Genomic DNA, 12,120 nt, shown 5'->3' on the forward strand with positions numbered 1-12,120 from the left:
TCCGCAGATGTTCGTGCGTCTCTTCGTGGATGAGAACCTGGACCGCATGGTGCCCATCTCCAAGCAGCCCAAGGAGAAGATCCAGGCCATCATCGAGTCGTGCAGCCGGCAGTTCCCTGAGTTCCAGGAACGGGCCCGCAAGCGCATCCGCACGTACCTCAAGTCCTGCCGGCGCATGAAGAAGAATGGCATGGAGATGGTGAGCCTCCAGCGTCCCCCACCCACCCCCAGCCCCGCTCCAGTACCTCTGGAAGCAGATACTGTGGCCTCCGGTTCACAGAGGAGCTCAAACCCCAGCCCTGCCCTGCCCACCTCTTCGCCAGGGGTCTCTGCACCCCAACTCTGGCTCCATCCCCATTTCTGTCTGCAGACCAGACCCACACCTCCCCACCTGACCTCGGCCATGGCAGAAAACATCCTGGCAGCTGCCTGCGAGAGCGAGACGAGAAAAGCAGCCAAAAGGATGCGCCTGGAGATCTACCAGTCCTCTCAGGTGCCTGCTTGCTGCCAGCTGCTGGGGGGCGTCCGCGGCCACCCCGCAGGTCCCAGGCCCCGGGTGCAGTGGGAGTAGGGAGGGCATCCTCAGACGGGGAGGTGGTGGGGCGGGCGGGGAGGCCGAGGAGCCCAGACACAAAGCCCTTGCAGACTTCGGAAGGGCCTCTGGACTTCATCTCGAGCCCCAAGAGGGTCTTCAGCCAGGCAGGAACAGATCAAATCTGCCTGGAACACAGATGAGAGATGGGGGTCTGGGGGAAGCCCTGGGCAAGGCAGCCAGGGAGAGAGGCAGAGCTCTGCAGGTCCCCACACTGAGTCCCAGCAGATCTGGGGCGACTGTCTACCCCCCGTCCAGGAAGCTTGGTCAGGGCTGGCTGCCTGAGGTTCCCCAGCACCTCCCTTCCGCCCCGCAGGACGAGCCCGTAGCCCTGGACAAGCAGCACTCCCGGGACCCCACAGCCATCACCCACTCCACCTACTCACTGCCAGCCTCCTACTCCCAGGACCCCGTGTACGTCAACGGTGGCCTCAACTACAGTTACCGTGGTTACGGGGCCTTGGGCAGCAACCTGCAGCCTCCTGCCTCCCTCCAAACAGGAAATCACAGTAATGGTGAGTGTGGGACACCAGGCTCTGCGCCCCCTGACCAGCAGCCTGGTGGGGGCGGAGGGGAGGGTGGGGACAGAGGGTGCCGGGAAAGTGACTCCTCTGTGTTACAGGGACTTAGCCGTCCTCAGATCGGAAGGCAAGGTTAAAATAAACCGCTACCTACCACTCCTCTCGCCTCCCAGGAGGCTTGCTGGGCCTCTCCCTGGTTCCCTGCCCCCGCCCGCCACTGCAAGCAGAGTCCCAGCGCTTTACCTGGCACTCATCTTACTGAAAATAACCAGGTCTTGTGCCCAGGTCTCCAGCGTTGATGGCAGAGCCAGGATTCAGCCCCAGGCAGGTCACCTCCCCCACCAGGCCACAGGTCACGACCTCAGGTGTGAGATGAAGGTTCAGGGGAGCACAGTGGGGCCCCGTCTAGGTCACCTGGGGGAAGCGAGTGGGTTGCCATCTGTCCCCTCTCCACCCCCAGGTGCTCTCTGTAACTCTTCCCAGGTGACTGATGCAGACCGGACACAGATCAGTGTCGGAGAGAAACAGCCCCCCAAAGATACAAACCTCCCCATGGAGCCAGGTGCTGCCCTGAGTGGGGGCCTCGGGCCCTTTCATACGGAGGCCTGGGGGTGGGAGCGACTGGGGAAGAACAATGGCCCCGTGGAGAGCAGCCTGGGAGCTGGCAAGGACGGCTGGGGGCGATCCTGGGGCTTCTTGGGTCAGGCATTTGGGTTTTGTTCTATGTGTGGTGGGAGCCACAGATAGGCTCAAAGCAAAGGAGACTGTGAGTTGTGCTGTCCACCCTTGTGGTGAGATTTTAATGTGGAGGCCAGGAGGCCGAAGCAGCGTGCTTTGGGGGCATTCAGAGGTGAGGAAGAGCCGATGGTGACAGCAAGCTGCTGCTTGAGGAGTAGGTTAGAGGAAGGTGCCGCCCGGAGGCCAGGGAACTCTGGTTCTAGGTCTTGGCCGAATGTGCCTGAGATTTCCTCTCAAGCCCTTGTCCTTGGCTGCAGGAGGGAGACCCCTCGCGGGTCCCTTCCCATGGCAGAGAGCTCAGGCACCCGCCATTCCCCTGGCTCCCCACCACTGGGAAATATGTGAGGGTCCCTGAAGGATTCCTGCCTGGGCTTAACTTCTCATCCTTCCTAATGCCTCTTAACCTAAAATAAGAGGCTGCCTGGCCCTAATCCCTGAGGCTGAGGCCAGAGTGGCCGGCTGCAGGCAGGGTAGGGAGGGCTGTCCCAGGCGGGCTGCTTTCCTTCCAGGAAGAAGCACTGTCCAGCAGCCCTGCTGCGTGGGGACCCGGTTAGAGTGGGTCTAGAGAAGGAGCTGCGGCAGGGAAGTTAAGAGTCCCTGTCGTGCCCGGGGAGAGCCCTTCTCAGGCGGCAGGCGATGGTGGTAAGCCCCCACCTGGTGCCACACAGCAGGGCCGGTCTCAGGGCACAGCTGCCAGGACTCTCCACCTCTCTACTTGCTTGTTCACACTTGCCAGAGAGGCTTCAAGGCGGGCCACTAGCTCAGTCTCCCCTGGTTCCTTAGGCGTGGGCAGTGAGGTCACGGAAGCCAAGTTCTCCTTGCTGACCTCCTGCCTGGGGCAGCCACATCCTGTTTGGGTCCGGGACTTGGAAGAACACCGCACGCAGCCCCAGTTCCACTGCCCTCCCAGCAACAGCCCTTAACATGGGGTCAGTCAGTCTGGCGTCTTGGTTGGGTAGTCCTGTCAGTGGGTTAGAGCCCCTCACTTAGCTCGTGAGTGGATCAGGGAACCCAGATCAGCCCAGATAAGACTGAGGCTCGCCTGTCTTCCCTGGGGTGCTGGGCAACTTGCCCTCTAGCAACACCCTGAGTAACCAGAGCCCCCAGGGAAAGACAGAAGGACGGCTCTGAGCCCAGGAGTAAACAGGACCATGCTTGGGGGTGGAGGGAGGAAAGAGAGGAAGCCCAGGGCCAGCTCACGCCGATGTGGCAGGTGCCTCTGGCCTTCCACTGCCATCCCCAGGCAGTGTCCTGAGGGCACCTAACCCTGCAACAGCCAGGACCCAGTGCAGAGTCCCTGCCTGCTTCCAGCCTGTCCCAGCAGCCACCACTGTAGGCACCAGCCACCTGCTTGGCTGCTCTTCCCAGCAGTTCACACCTCCAGTCCTCCTTCCTGCATTTTAATAGACTTCCCTCGACCCTCAATTCCAAGCATGTTCCTTAGCAAGCCAGTTCCTAGGACCTCCTACTTATGGCATCCCTATTCTCTGGTTAGAGAGGAAATAGCCCCATGTGACAAACCATCCCATCCTAGACTCCAACTTCCTTCCCCATATGGGGGCTGAAGCAGGTTCCCACTACCGATAGTCGTTTCCAAAATTGCTCCCAAGATGTTACTTCCAGTCTGTCTCCAGTGCCAAGTTTATCTATCTCTATAGCAACATAAAAATTGCCACTGTAGGGAGCTCCCGGTGGTCTAGTGGTTAGGATTCCAGGCTCTCCTTGCCATGGCGTGGATTCAGTCTCTGGTCATGAACTGAGATCTCACAAGACTTGTGGTGCAGCAAAAAACAAAAAAAACTGCCACTGTAGATGCAATGATGAGTGAAACCAGCTGTCAGAACCAATGGGGTAGTGAGGAGCTGGCTTATCAGGGAGAACAGCCTCAAACACCCATGTGAACCTCAGCGCAGGGCAGGGCACAGGGACCTAGTTGGGTGAGAAAAGGCCTCCCAGGGAAGCTCCAACTCCTACACTGAGCTCCAGACCCTCTCCTTTGGCTTTCTTCTTGCTGAATGCCTGGAAAGAACGCTCTTCAAATTTCAGGCATTTTTGTGTTTCCTGGAAGCCCTTTCCCAGTGGCCCTCCCATAGGCTGAGCAGCCCTGGCCTCACTGCTCGTGAGCCATGGTTCACCAGCATGGCTCAGCCCCATAACAGCCTCTTGGTGGTGCAGCTGAGGGCCGGGGGCCCAGGGCAGTTAGGAGTTGCCTAGAGTGGCCAAACAGGCCTCCGGTCCGGGTTTCTGACTCCAAACCCACAGCCCACCCCATAGAGCTATTTGGGAAAGACAGAGAGAAACCCCCGCCTCCCCGCCACCCGCACACCTCCCCTGTATGTTTCAGTTAGATTGCAGGCTCCCTCTTGGCTGCCATTGTTCACAAGCAAAGGGGAGGTGATTTCTCTGGAGGGTACCTCTGGGTCCCATCTTACCTTTCAACCCTCACACGCCCACCCTTTTGAAGCACTCGGGGCACAACCATGGAGACAGATGAGGGTCTCGGGGCCCCCGGAGAGAGGAAAGGATGCCCCTCACCTCACCCTGGCTCCCCTCTCTGCAGGGCCCACGGACCTCAGCATGAAAGGCGGGGCCTCCACCACCTCCACCACGCCCACGCCCACCCCCTCCAACAACAGCACCAGCCGGACCATGCCCACTGCCCAGCTCAGCCCCACCGAGATCAGCGCCGTGCGGCAGCTCATCGCCGGCTACCGAGAGTCCGCCGCCTTCCTGCTGCGCTCGGCAGATGAACTGGAAAACCTCATTTTGCAGCAGAACTGACCCTGCGGCTGGTGGAGTGCACTACCCTAGGGAAGGAGGCTCTCCCAGCCCTGGACCGGCTTCCCGCCTCACCAGTTTGGTACCTTCTGTTTTTTGAAAGAGGTGGATCCAAAAGAGCTGTTTCTAAGCCACACTCCAAGCGCCTGAGACTCTGGGCACAAGGACACTTTTTTTTTTTTTTGGAATCTCACCACACGGGTGCTCTGACCTGCTTGGAAGAGGCCAACGGGGCAGCTTCGGAAGGGCTGGGCTCCTCCTCCCCGACGAGGCTCTGGGGCCACAGCTCTATGTAGAATCATCTTCGTGGGCCCTGATGTTAGACCCCCCAACCCCCAGATAATTACCTTTCAAGTCTTAGGTGAGCAGAATCGCATATTTATTGAGAAAAACAAAGTGGACCCTTTCTTCCTCTCCCCTTAGTAATTTATTTTTTCTGAAAATGGATTCTTTTGTGTTTGTACAGATTGCCAGTCTGTGTGTGTCTGATCAGAAGGCTGTGTCCCTGTGACCTAATGTTCCATATCACTACACTGGCGCGGGCTGGGGGCCGGCAGGGCGGGGCGGCGGGGGCACCGGGCCGGCTGGCCCTGAGTGCCTAGCACCACCAAGCAGCAGGGCCTCACCCACACCCACTGCAGAGCAAAGACAGAAAAAAGTGGCTCCCACCCCCCCACCCCACAGACGCCCCAGGCACACGGTCACACACCCCCCCGCCCCACAGACGCCCCAGGCACACGGCCACCCGCATTCTACCTCACACTCCAGCGTGGGCTTTTCCAGGGTGTGCCCCGAGCCCGTTCTGAACGGCTGTCTCCCACCTCCCCTTCAAGGGTGTCTGCCCGGGAGCTAAGTCCAGAGGGGGAGGCCAGGAGCTGGAGCCCTGGGAGGACCTTGGCCTACGAGAGTCACCACTGGCTGTCCCCTGGCCTCGGCGCTTGACGGGACAGAGAGCTGGGAGATGGCAGCTGGTCAGCAGGGCCCTTGCCCTCAGCCTGCCCCAGGGACCAGGTCTGCACACTTCTCTGTACAGGCTCTGGCCCCTCGGACACCTGCAGCCTTGAAGGGCCCCCGGTTTCTTCAGGGACCCTGGCTGTCAGAAAAGGCAGCTGTGAGCTACCAGGCGGACTGCAGCTCCCTCCCCGCTGCCCCCGTGGTTGGAGTAAAGGGACCATCAGAGAAATGGAGAAGCCACTGGGGTTCTCCAAGGATCAGCCCTTCTGAAGGGGCCAGTCCTAGAAGAAACCCATAATCCCTGGAGTGTGAGAAAGGGCAAACAAAAGGCTGGCCTGGTTTCCTTCCTCCCCAATAGGCACTTCCTCTTGCTCAGTGCAATACCTACCAGTGCTGCTAAAACCAGGGATTTGCCCAGACCTCACAAGGCCCGCAGGGCCTCTCCGTGCAACACTCCGTAGCCATGACAGCAGCTCTCTGCTGCGTGCCCCTGCCCAGATGGCAGAAGCCCTCTGTTGCCTTTCCTCCCTCAGAGCAAAGAGGTCCCAGGGGAGCCCGGGCCAAGGGGACCCTAGGATCGAGCCACTCGACCCCAAAGCAGGCACCCCCTCCCAAACCAGCTTTTCTGCAGCCAGCCGCCTGCCGGCACTGTGGCAGACCGCCCTCAGGAGGGGTAGGGAGAGGGCTCCAGCAAGGTTGCCTCCCCCTCCTCAGATCCAGGACTTGAGCTGTGGGCCCCGGATTCCAGAAAGTCGGAAGGGCAGGGGGGTCCTGCCCCCCTGCTTGCTTCCAGCCCCTGGAGGTTGAGGGTGGCCTTTTCTCTCTCAAGTGGCCTCCAGCACCCCACGCGGCCACACCACCTCTGCCTTCCATCTGACCAGTTCCCAGACTCCGGTCAGGACACCGAGACCTGCCGCCCTCAGCACAGCACAAGCTCCGGTGCCCGAGGCCACCCCCACACCCCAGCGTCCACACGTCCAGCCCCCACCTGCTCAGTACTACTCCCGGACGTTTGAATTTATGTAAATATTTATTTTTGTGTGTGAACGATACTACGAATCAGTAGATCTTTTGCAAAATGTTACCCCAGGCAATTTGTGAAAATCTTAATGTTGAAAACTGGCAGAGACAATCGCCGCCTTACTTAAGAGTTCTTGATATCAACTGCTTAACATGTCGTTTCTCCTCCCGGAGGCAGTACCCGGGCCAGGCACTAATGGTTCGCTTCTCTTTAAGAGACAGGAGTGAGAAAGATTGGGGAAGGGGCTCCCGCCACCCCTGACACAAGGGATTCAATGTGAAGATCGGTGTAGGCTACAGTGTGGAGCCGTGATTTTGAGTCAGGCTTGTCCTAACTGACCACCTTCAGCAGCCTGAGCGCTGCTGTAAACAGCGTAGGTTCAGTGTGTGTCAGAGGAAATGAGTGCTAGTGGTCAGGGTCCACTGGGGCTTCCAGAGCCCCTCCAGGACAGTGGGCCCGTCACGCTGACCCCACCTCTGGTGGGCTCCTTCCTGGTGAAGCTCTCGTGATGGCAGGATCAGGAGCAAGTTACTGTGTGGAAACAGGATATTCCATTAGCTAGTCCAGTCAGGGAACTTGTTCAGTTTCGTTTTTGTTTTAAAAGACACAGCGTCAGCCCCGTCCCTCTCCTCCTGGCTTGGGAGAGCACCAAAGGCTGGCTCTGCTGAACCTCACTCGCTGCTGTTCCCCCACCCCGGGGACTGCCTGCTCCCCGCGGGAGCGCCCACAGCCAGTTCTTAAGGAGGGCCTCAGGGCACAGATTGATGATTTGGGATCCTAAGTTTAAAAGGAAACGCTAGAGTAGTACACCAGTTCCAGAGTCTTCGCAGGGGGCTCATCCCACGAGGTTGGAATCAGAGGAGAAGTGGGGACTTGGTCTTAGTGGTGGATCATCTTAGTAGACCAGGAAGAGTATAACCCATCTACAGTTCATTTTGTCGTCACCACTCAGCTTATACCCGAGGACAGTGTTGAGGGGGAGGGGGACCGGCAGGGGGTTAGAAAGGTTTTAGAGGATTTTAAACAGGAGGAACCCAGCCATCCCGATCCCCAAGGGCCACTTTCCACTACAGGGGTGGTTATAGGATTAACTACCAGTTCATTTTCAAAATGCTGCTTTGAACTCAGAGGGTTGATACTTTTAATTTGTAATTTTTTGTAAAACTTTTTACAAGATAGTAAAGTATTTCACCAGAATACCAGTTTCAATCCGTCCATGGTCTGATTTTTATATAATTTAGTGGTGCTTTAGAAACTTTGTTTTTGTTGTTTATGAGCTAAACAGCTCAGTCCTTTTTCGCCTGTATCTACCTAAGACCAATGTGAACCTTTGTATTTTTGCTCCTAATTTTGGACTCAGTGAAAGTGTACTGTTTACATGTACAGATGCCCCAGTCCCTGTGTGTCCTGCAAGACTCGCTCCTGAGGAGGAAGGTGCACCTCACTGAGCTCATCTGCTTAGCAAAGCCACAAAACAAAAACCTCTCACGTTTTACCTACGTTTCCACCTAAAAACAAAAACAAAAACCCTACACCACACAGAACTCAGATTTGCTGAAAAATACTTTTCTAAGCTCAGAAAAATCTCTGTGCGGCAGATGGCCATATGCCTGTGTCATGTGGTCCATTGAAAAGCAAGGCTCAGAAGGGAGACTTATGGTCGGCTGCGGGTGGGTAACCACGTGTGCTTGTGAGGTGGGACAGCAGGACTTGGCCACAGAGCTGGGGAGGAAAGAGCTCTTCTCCTGGCAGCCTGGGAATGGGGAGGTCATGCTCACTCACAGGACCTTTAGGATCAAGCCACCCAAGGTTCAGGGACAACCCAAGAGGGTTGCCAATCCCTAGACATATTTGGGAAGAGGCCAAGTTCTCTACCTGAGATGAGTTTTAAGACTTTCCGATGCAGATGGTAGAAGCATTTCTTCAGGGTCCCCTGGAGGCATGACCTCTGGGGAGGGGCAGGGGGCTCCAGACAGGAAGCATATGGCACTTAAGGCAAACAGCAGATGGCACCAACTTCTAAAGGTGACTCAATTACTTCGTCAGTGGCTTCACCTCTAAATTATATTTTTACAGATATGCACCTATGCAACTTAACGTGGCTCTTCTAAGCAGGTGAGGACTTCCTCCTCAACGCTCTATAAAAATGATTTGTGTTCTCTATAGTGAGTTTTTCCAGTAAATGTGGCTTAATATTTTAATTCTTAGAATGTGTCTTCTTTATGTGATGCAACTCAATTCTGTTTCGTTTGTGGAATGACTAGCACAGGCCAACTCCCTCTCCCCTCACTTAACAAAAGACCAATGAGCTGTTAATCGAGCTGTTATCTCCATGGTATTACTTGCTAAATGCACTGATTTCATAAGTATGTGGAATCCTTTTTCTTTTGAATCTGTATATCATATATAAGACTGAATCTACTTAATAAACACTGAATAACAAACCGAATGCTTTATTTCTATGGTGTCCTGTCCACAAGATGGCCAGCCAGTTCTGTTCCCTCCAACTTGTTTGGCCCCCAAAAAACCCTTCAACCAGTAGCCAATAAACTAGCATACAGAAGATCCTTGCTAGATTTTGAACAAATGAACTTTTTTTGGCACCTCACCCATCAGAAAGGGAAAGAAATGGACCTTTCCTGGTCCTTGTCACGTGCGCAGCACAGGCACATACCAAATTGAAATCTTGTGTCTCATGGCCGCCTGCCCAGGGAGGTGCTCTAGCCCCGCTTGCAGGTGAGGAAGAGGGCACGGCAAATGCACGCCTCACCTGAACGCGGCCAGTGCTCAAGCAAGGTCTTAGATGCGGCCGTTTCCCCCAAACCATCCTTTCCCTACTCCCATCCCCAGCAAGGGCGCAGTTCTTCAATGGGCTGAAACCAGACTCAGGCGGCAGTTTCTAAGTGCAGGCTGGGGAAACCGAGGAAACACTGTCCCTGGTCCTGAACCATTGGGACTTGACACTCCATTTGACCAAAACCTGGGATCTCATCTTAAAGGAAGCAAAAGAGCTGCTTTTTCTTTCAAAGACGTTGACTTGTGTGCAGCCTTTTTTTTTTCATCCTACATATAATTGAGGTTAAACTTTAAGGAAAACTTGCAGCAAATGACTGGGGCCAAATCTGACTGTCACAAGTTTAAAAGCAATTCTGCATGAGTTAAAAGCATAAATACAACTGTTACTATTGCATGCATGCACACACACTATATGGCAGTTGTTCTGACAACATTTTTTTGTAATGACAAAAGAATCTTTTTAAAAAAAAGTGAAACTGTGCAGTAGCCAAATATATCAAATAGATAAAAGGAGAGGAGTCCACAGTTCTAGTCTAGACCCTGGGACTACAAATCCCACACCCCCTCCTGGGACAACACAGTGGGCCACACGCACGGAATCTGCACTGGCCCAGTGGGAAGCACTTACCTCCAGATGACGTCACAGCAGTACGGACCCTGGGATCCGAGGAGACGCTTGTGGACAGAGAAGGGCTGGTTCCAGTCTGGCTCCTTGAAACGGGGCTCCAGAGCACTGGTATGGCGTGGAGAGTGCAACATCAAACAGGTGCCCCTGGCGTCAACAATGAGCTCAAGGCCACTCAGTGACTGAGCAGGCGAAGCTCAGCGTACTCGACCAGGGGGGTGGGAGACTGTGCCTGTAACGCAGTTTTAAAGTAATTTAAATGCATTGAGGAAGCTCAGTAGTTACAGGAAACTGAAGGAGAATCCCTTGCAGAGGGATGCAAAGTCCTCTCTCCCCTCTTCTGTATAAACCCAGTTCTTACTAGGTTTAGTGTCAGTCAGCGGGGTTCTTCATTCTTCAGTGAGGAGCTCCAGCTGCCAGGGCAGGGTGCAGGGTGCTCGTAACCCATCTGAAATAATACAGAACACTTTGTGCGTGCGTGTGTGTGTGTGTGTGTGCACGCGCGCATGTGCACTCCTGGGGGAAGAAGGTCCAGAGCTCCCACTTGGCTCTCAAAGGAGTCTGTGTTCCCGAGAAAGTTAAGAACCACTGCACTGACAGCTGTCACTGTTTTCCTTACAGAACTTCCATCCACCCCTTCTGGTTCTCAAGAGATGTTCATTCCAGGCTCTAAAAATGATGTGCAAAGACATGAGGACGCACAGATCACTGGCACTGTTTGGTTCCAAATATTAACCTCCAGGGTCACAGAGCCTATCTGCTCCATCAATTTAAATGACACCCACCCACACATACAGCCCGGGCCGCCTCCTCTCAGGGCCCAGGGCAGGCAGATGCTTCAGTCCCTGAGGCCCAAGGGACTGAGTGTACACACACACACACACACACACGAACACATGTACATGCAAGCACCCCTCTCAAGCAGGGTCTGACTTTCACATGAGCAGACTGAACATGAAACCAACAGATGACCCTGTGCCAGGCCAGCAAGACAGCACTCCTTCCAAATTCTGAAAGTCTGTTTTCTCGTCCTTTGGACCATGAGTTAAGCAAGCATCTCCTCCCAAGGACCCACCTCTAAACCCAAGACTACACACTCAACCATAGAGAGATGTCTGCTCTGCCTGCACCAGCACTCAGCACACCACATGGGTCCCCTCTCCACAGCTCCTCTCTGGCGTGCAGGTCAAACAGGCACCAGGAGCTGTACTGTGCTCTCCCGTGCATGCAGAGAGCTAGGGTCTTGGCCTTGGGCAAGTGAACAGGCTGGAGCACCCCCTAGGCACCGCACACTACAGTTTTATGAAGTGGCAACTAGTAACCCAAATCAGAGATGAGAGAGTTACCAGAGGTTGAGTGACTTGCCCCTACCACGGTACTGGCAGGCAGCCAGGCCCTCTGGAAACCATTCCACCCTCCTGATGAGATGCAAGTCTTTGCGTTCTAAGCAGCTGCAGAAGTGAGCCAATTCCGAGACGTGAAGGCACAAGCACGTCACCACCAGTCATCTGACACCACAAAGCCCCCGACCTTGACTTCTCCACCCACACCTTGATCAGATAGCAGCACCACAGAATTACAGCTTGTTACTGCCCCACACGCAAGATCTACTTTCTCCAATTCATGGGAAATGAATGGATAGGTACTTGAATTAACCTTTAAAGTCAAAGGTCTTCTATCCACTCAGGCTCATCAATCAGCACCAGACCCCGTATCTCAGGCCAGCCCCACCCTCACCGCTGCTTGTCACCCTCCCCACAGATAACCAGGAATCTCAGGCAACCTCGGGTTCAGCGAGGCAGTCAGGATGAACAGCTGTAGAGGGATGCCACAGTTCATAATTGGATTCTCAAGAGGAAAGGAACCTCACTGCTCACATGGGATTTCTGCTTTCCAGTCCACACAGTGGATAACGGGTATGTTCACCACCTCACACACAGGGTGTGAAGACCTGCAGCACTGACAAGTCATGCCTTAGGAACTCACCTCACAAAAGAACTCCGCACACAAAAACGTCAGCTCCAACGCCGAGGCGAGGCGAGCGTTTCTTCCCCCTCGGCCTGACCTTCCTCCCAGCCCAGTGAGACGGCCGCAG

General features: G+C 55.1%; 1 protein-coding gene across 7 annotated transcripts in view; it reads left to right on the forward strand.

Moving 5' to 3' along the window:
* NOL4L (nucleolar protein 4 like) overlaps positions 1-9,053 on the forward strand; it is a 131,332-nt gene extending 122,279 nt beyond the window's left edge. For 5 of the 7 annotated variants that reach the window (XM_027558818.1, XM_027558821.1, XM_027558822.1 and 2 more), the window contains 5 exons: positions 8-199; positions 371-493; positions 909-1,107; positions 1,574-1,675; positions 4,412-9,053. In XM_027558818.1, the coding sequence (XP_027414619.1) occupies positions 8-199; positions 371-493; positions 909-1,107; positions 1,574-1,675; positions 4,412-4,632 (837 nt within the window). In that variant the 3' untranslated portion in view covers positions 4,633-9,053. The remainder of the gene's footprint in view (positions 1-7; positions 200-370; positions 494-908; positions 1,108-1,573; positions 1,676-4,411) is intronic. The other 2 variants (XM_027558819.1, XM_027558824.1) reach the window with 1 other exon arrangement.
* The last annotated feature ends 3,067 nt before the right edge of the window (positions 9,054-12,120 follow it).

Source organism: Bos indicus x Bos taurus, chromosome 13, assembly GCF_003369695.1.
Source record: "Bos indicus x Bos taurus breed Angus x Brahman F1 hybrid chromosome 13, Bos_hybrid_MaternalHap_v2.0, whole genome shotgun sequence".
NCBI lineage: Eukaryota > Metazoa > Chordata > Mammalia > Artiodactyla > Bovidae > Bos > Bos indicus x Bos taurus.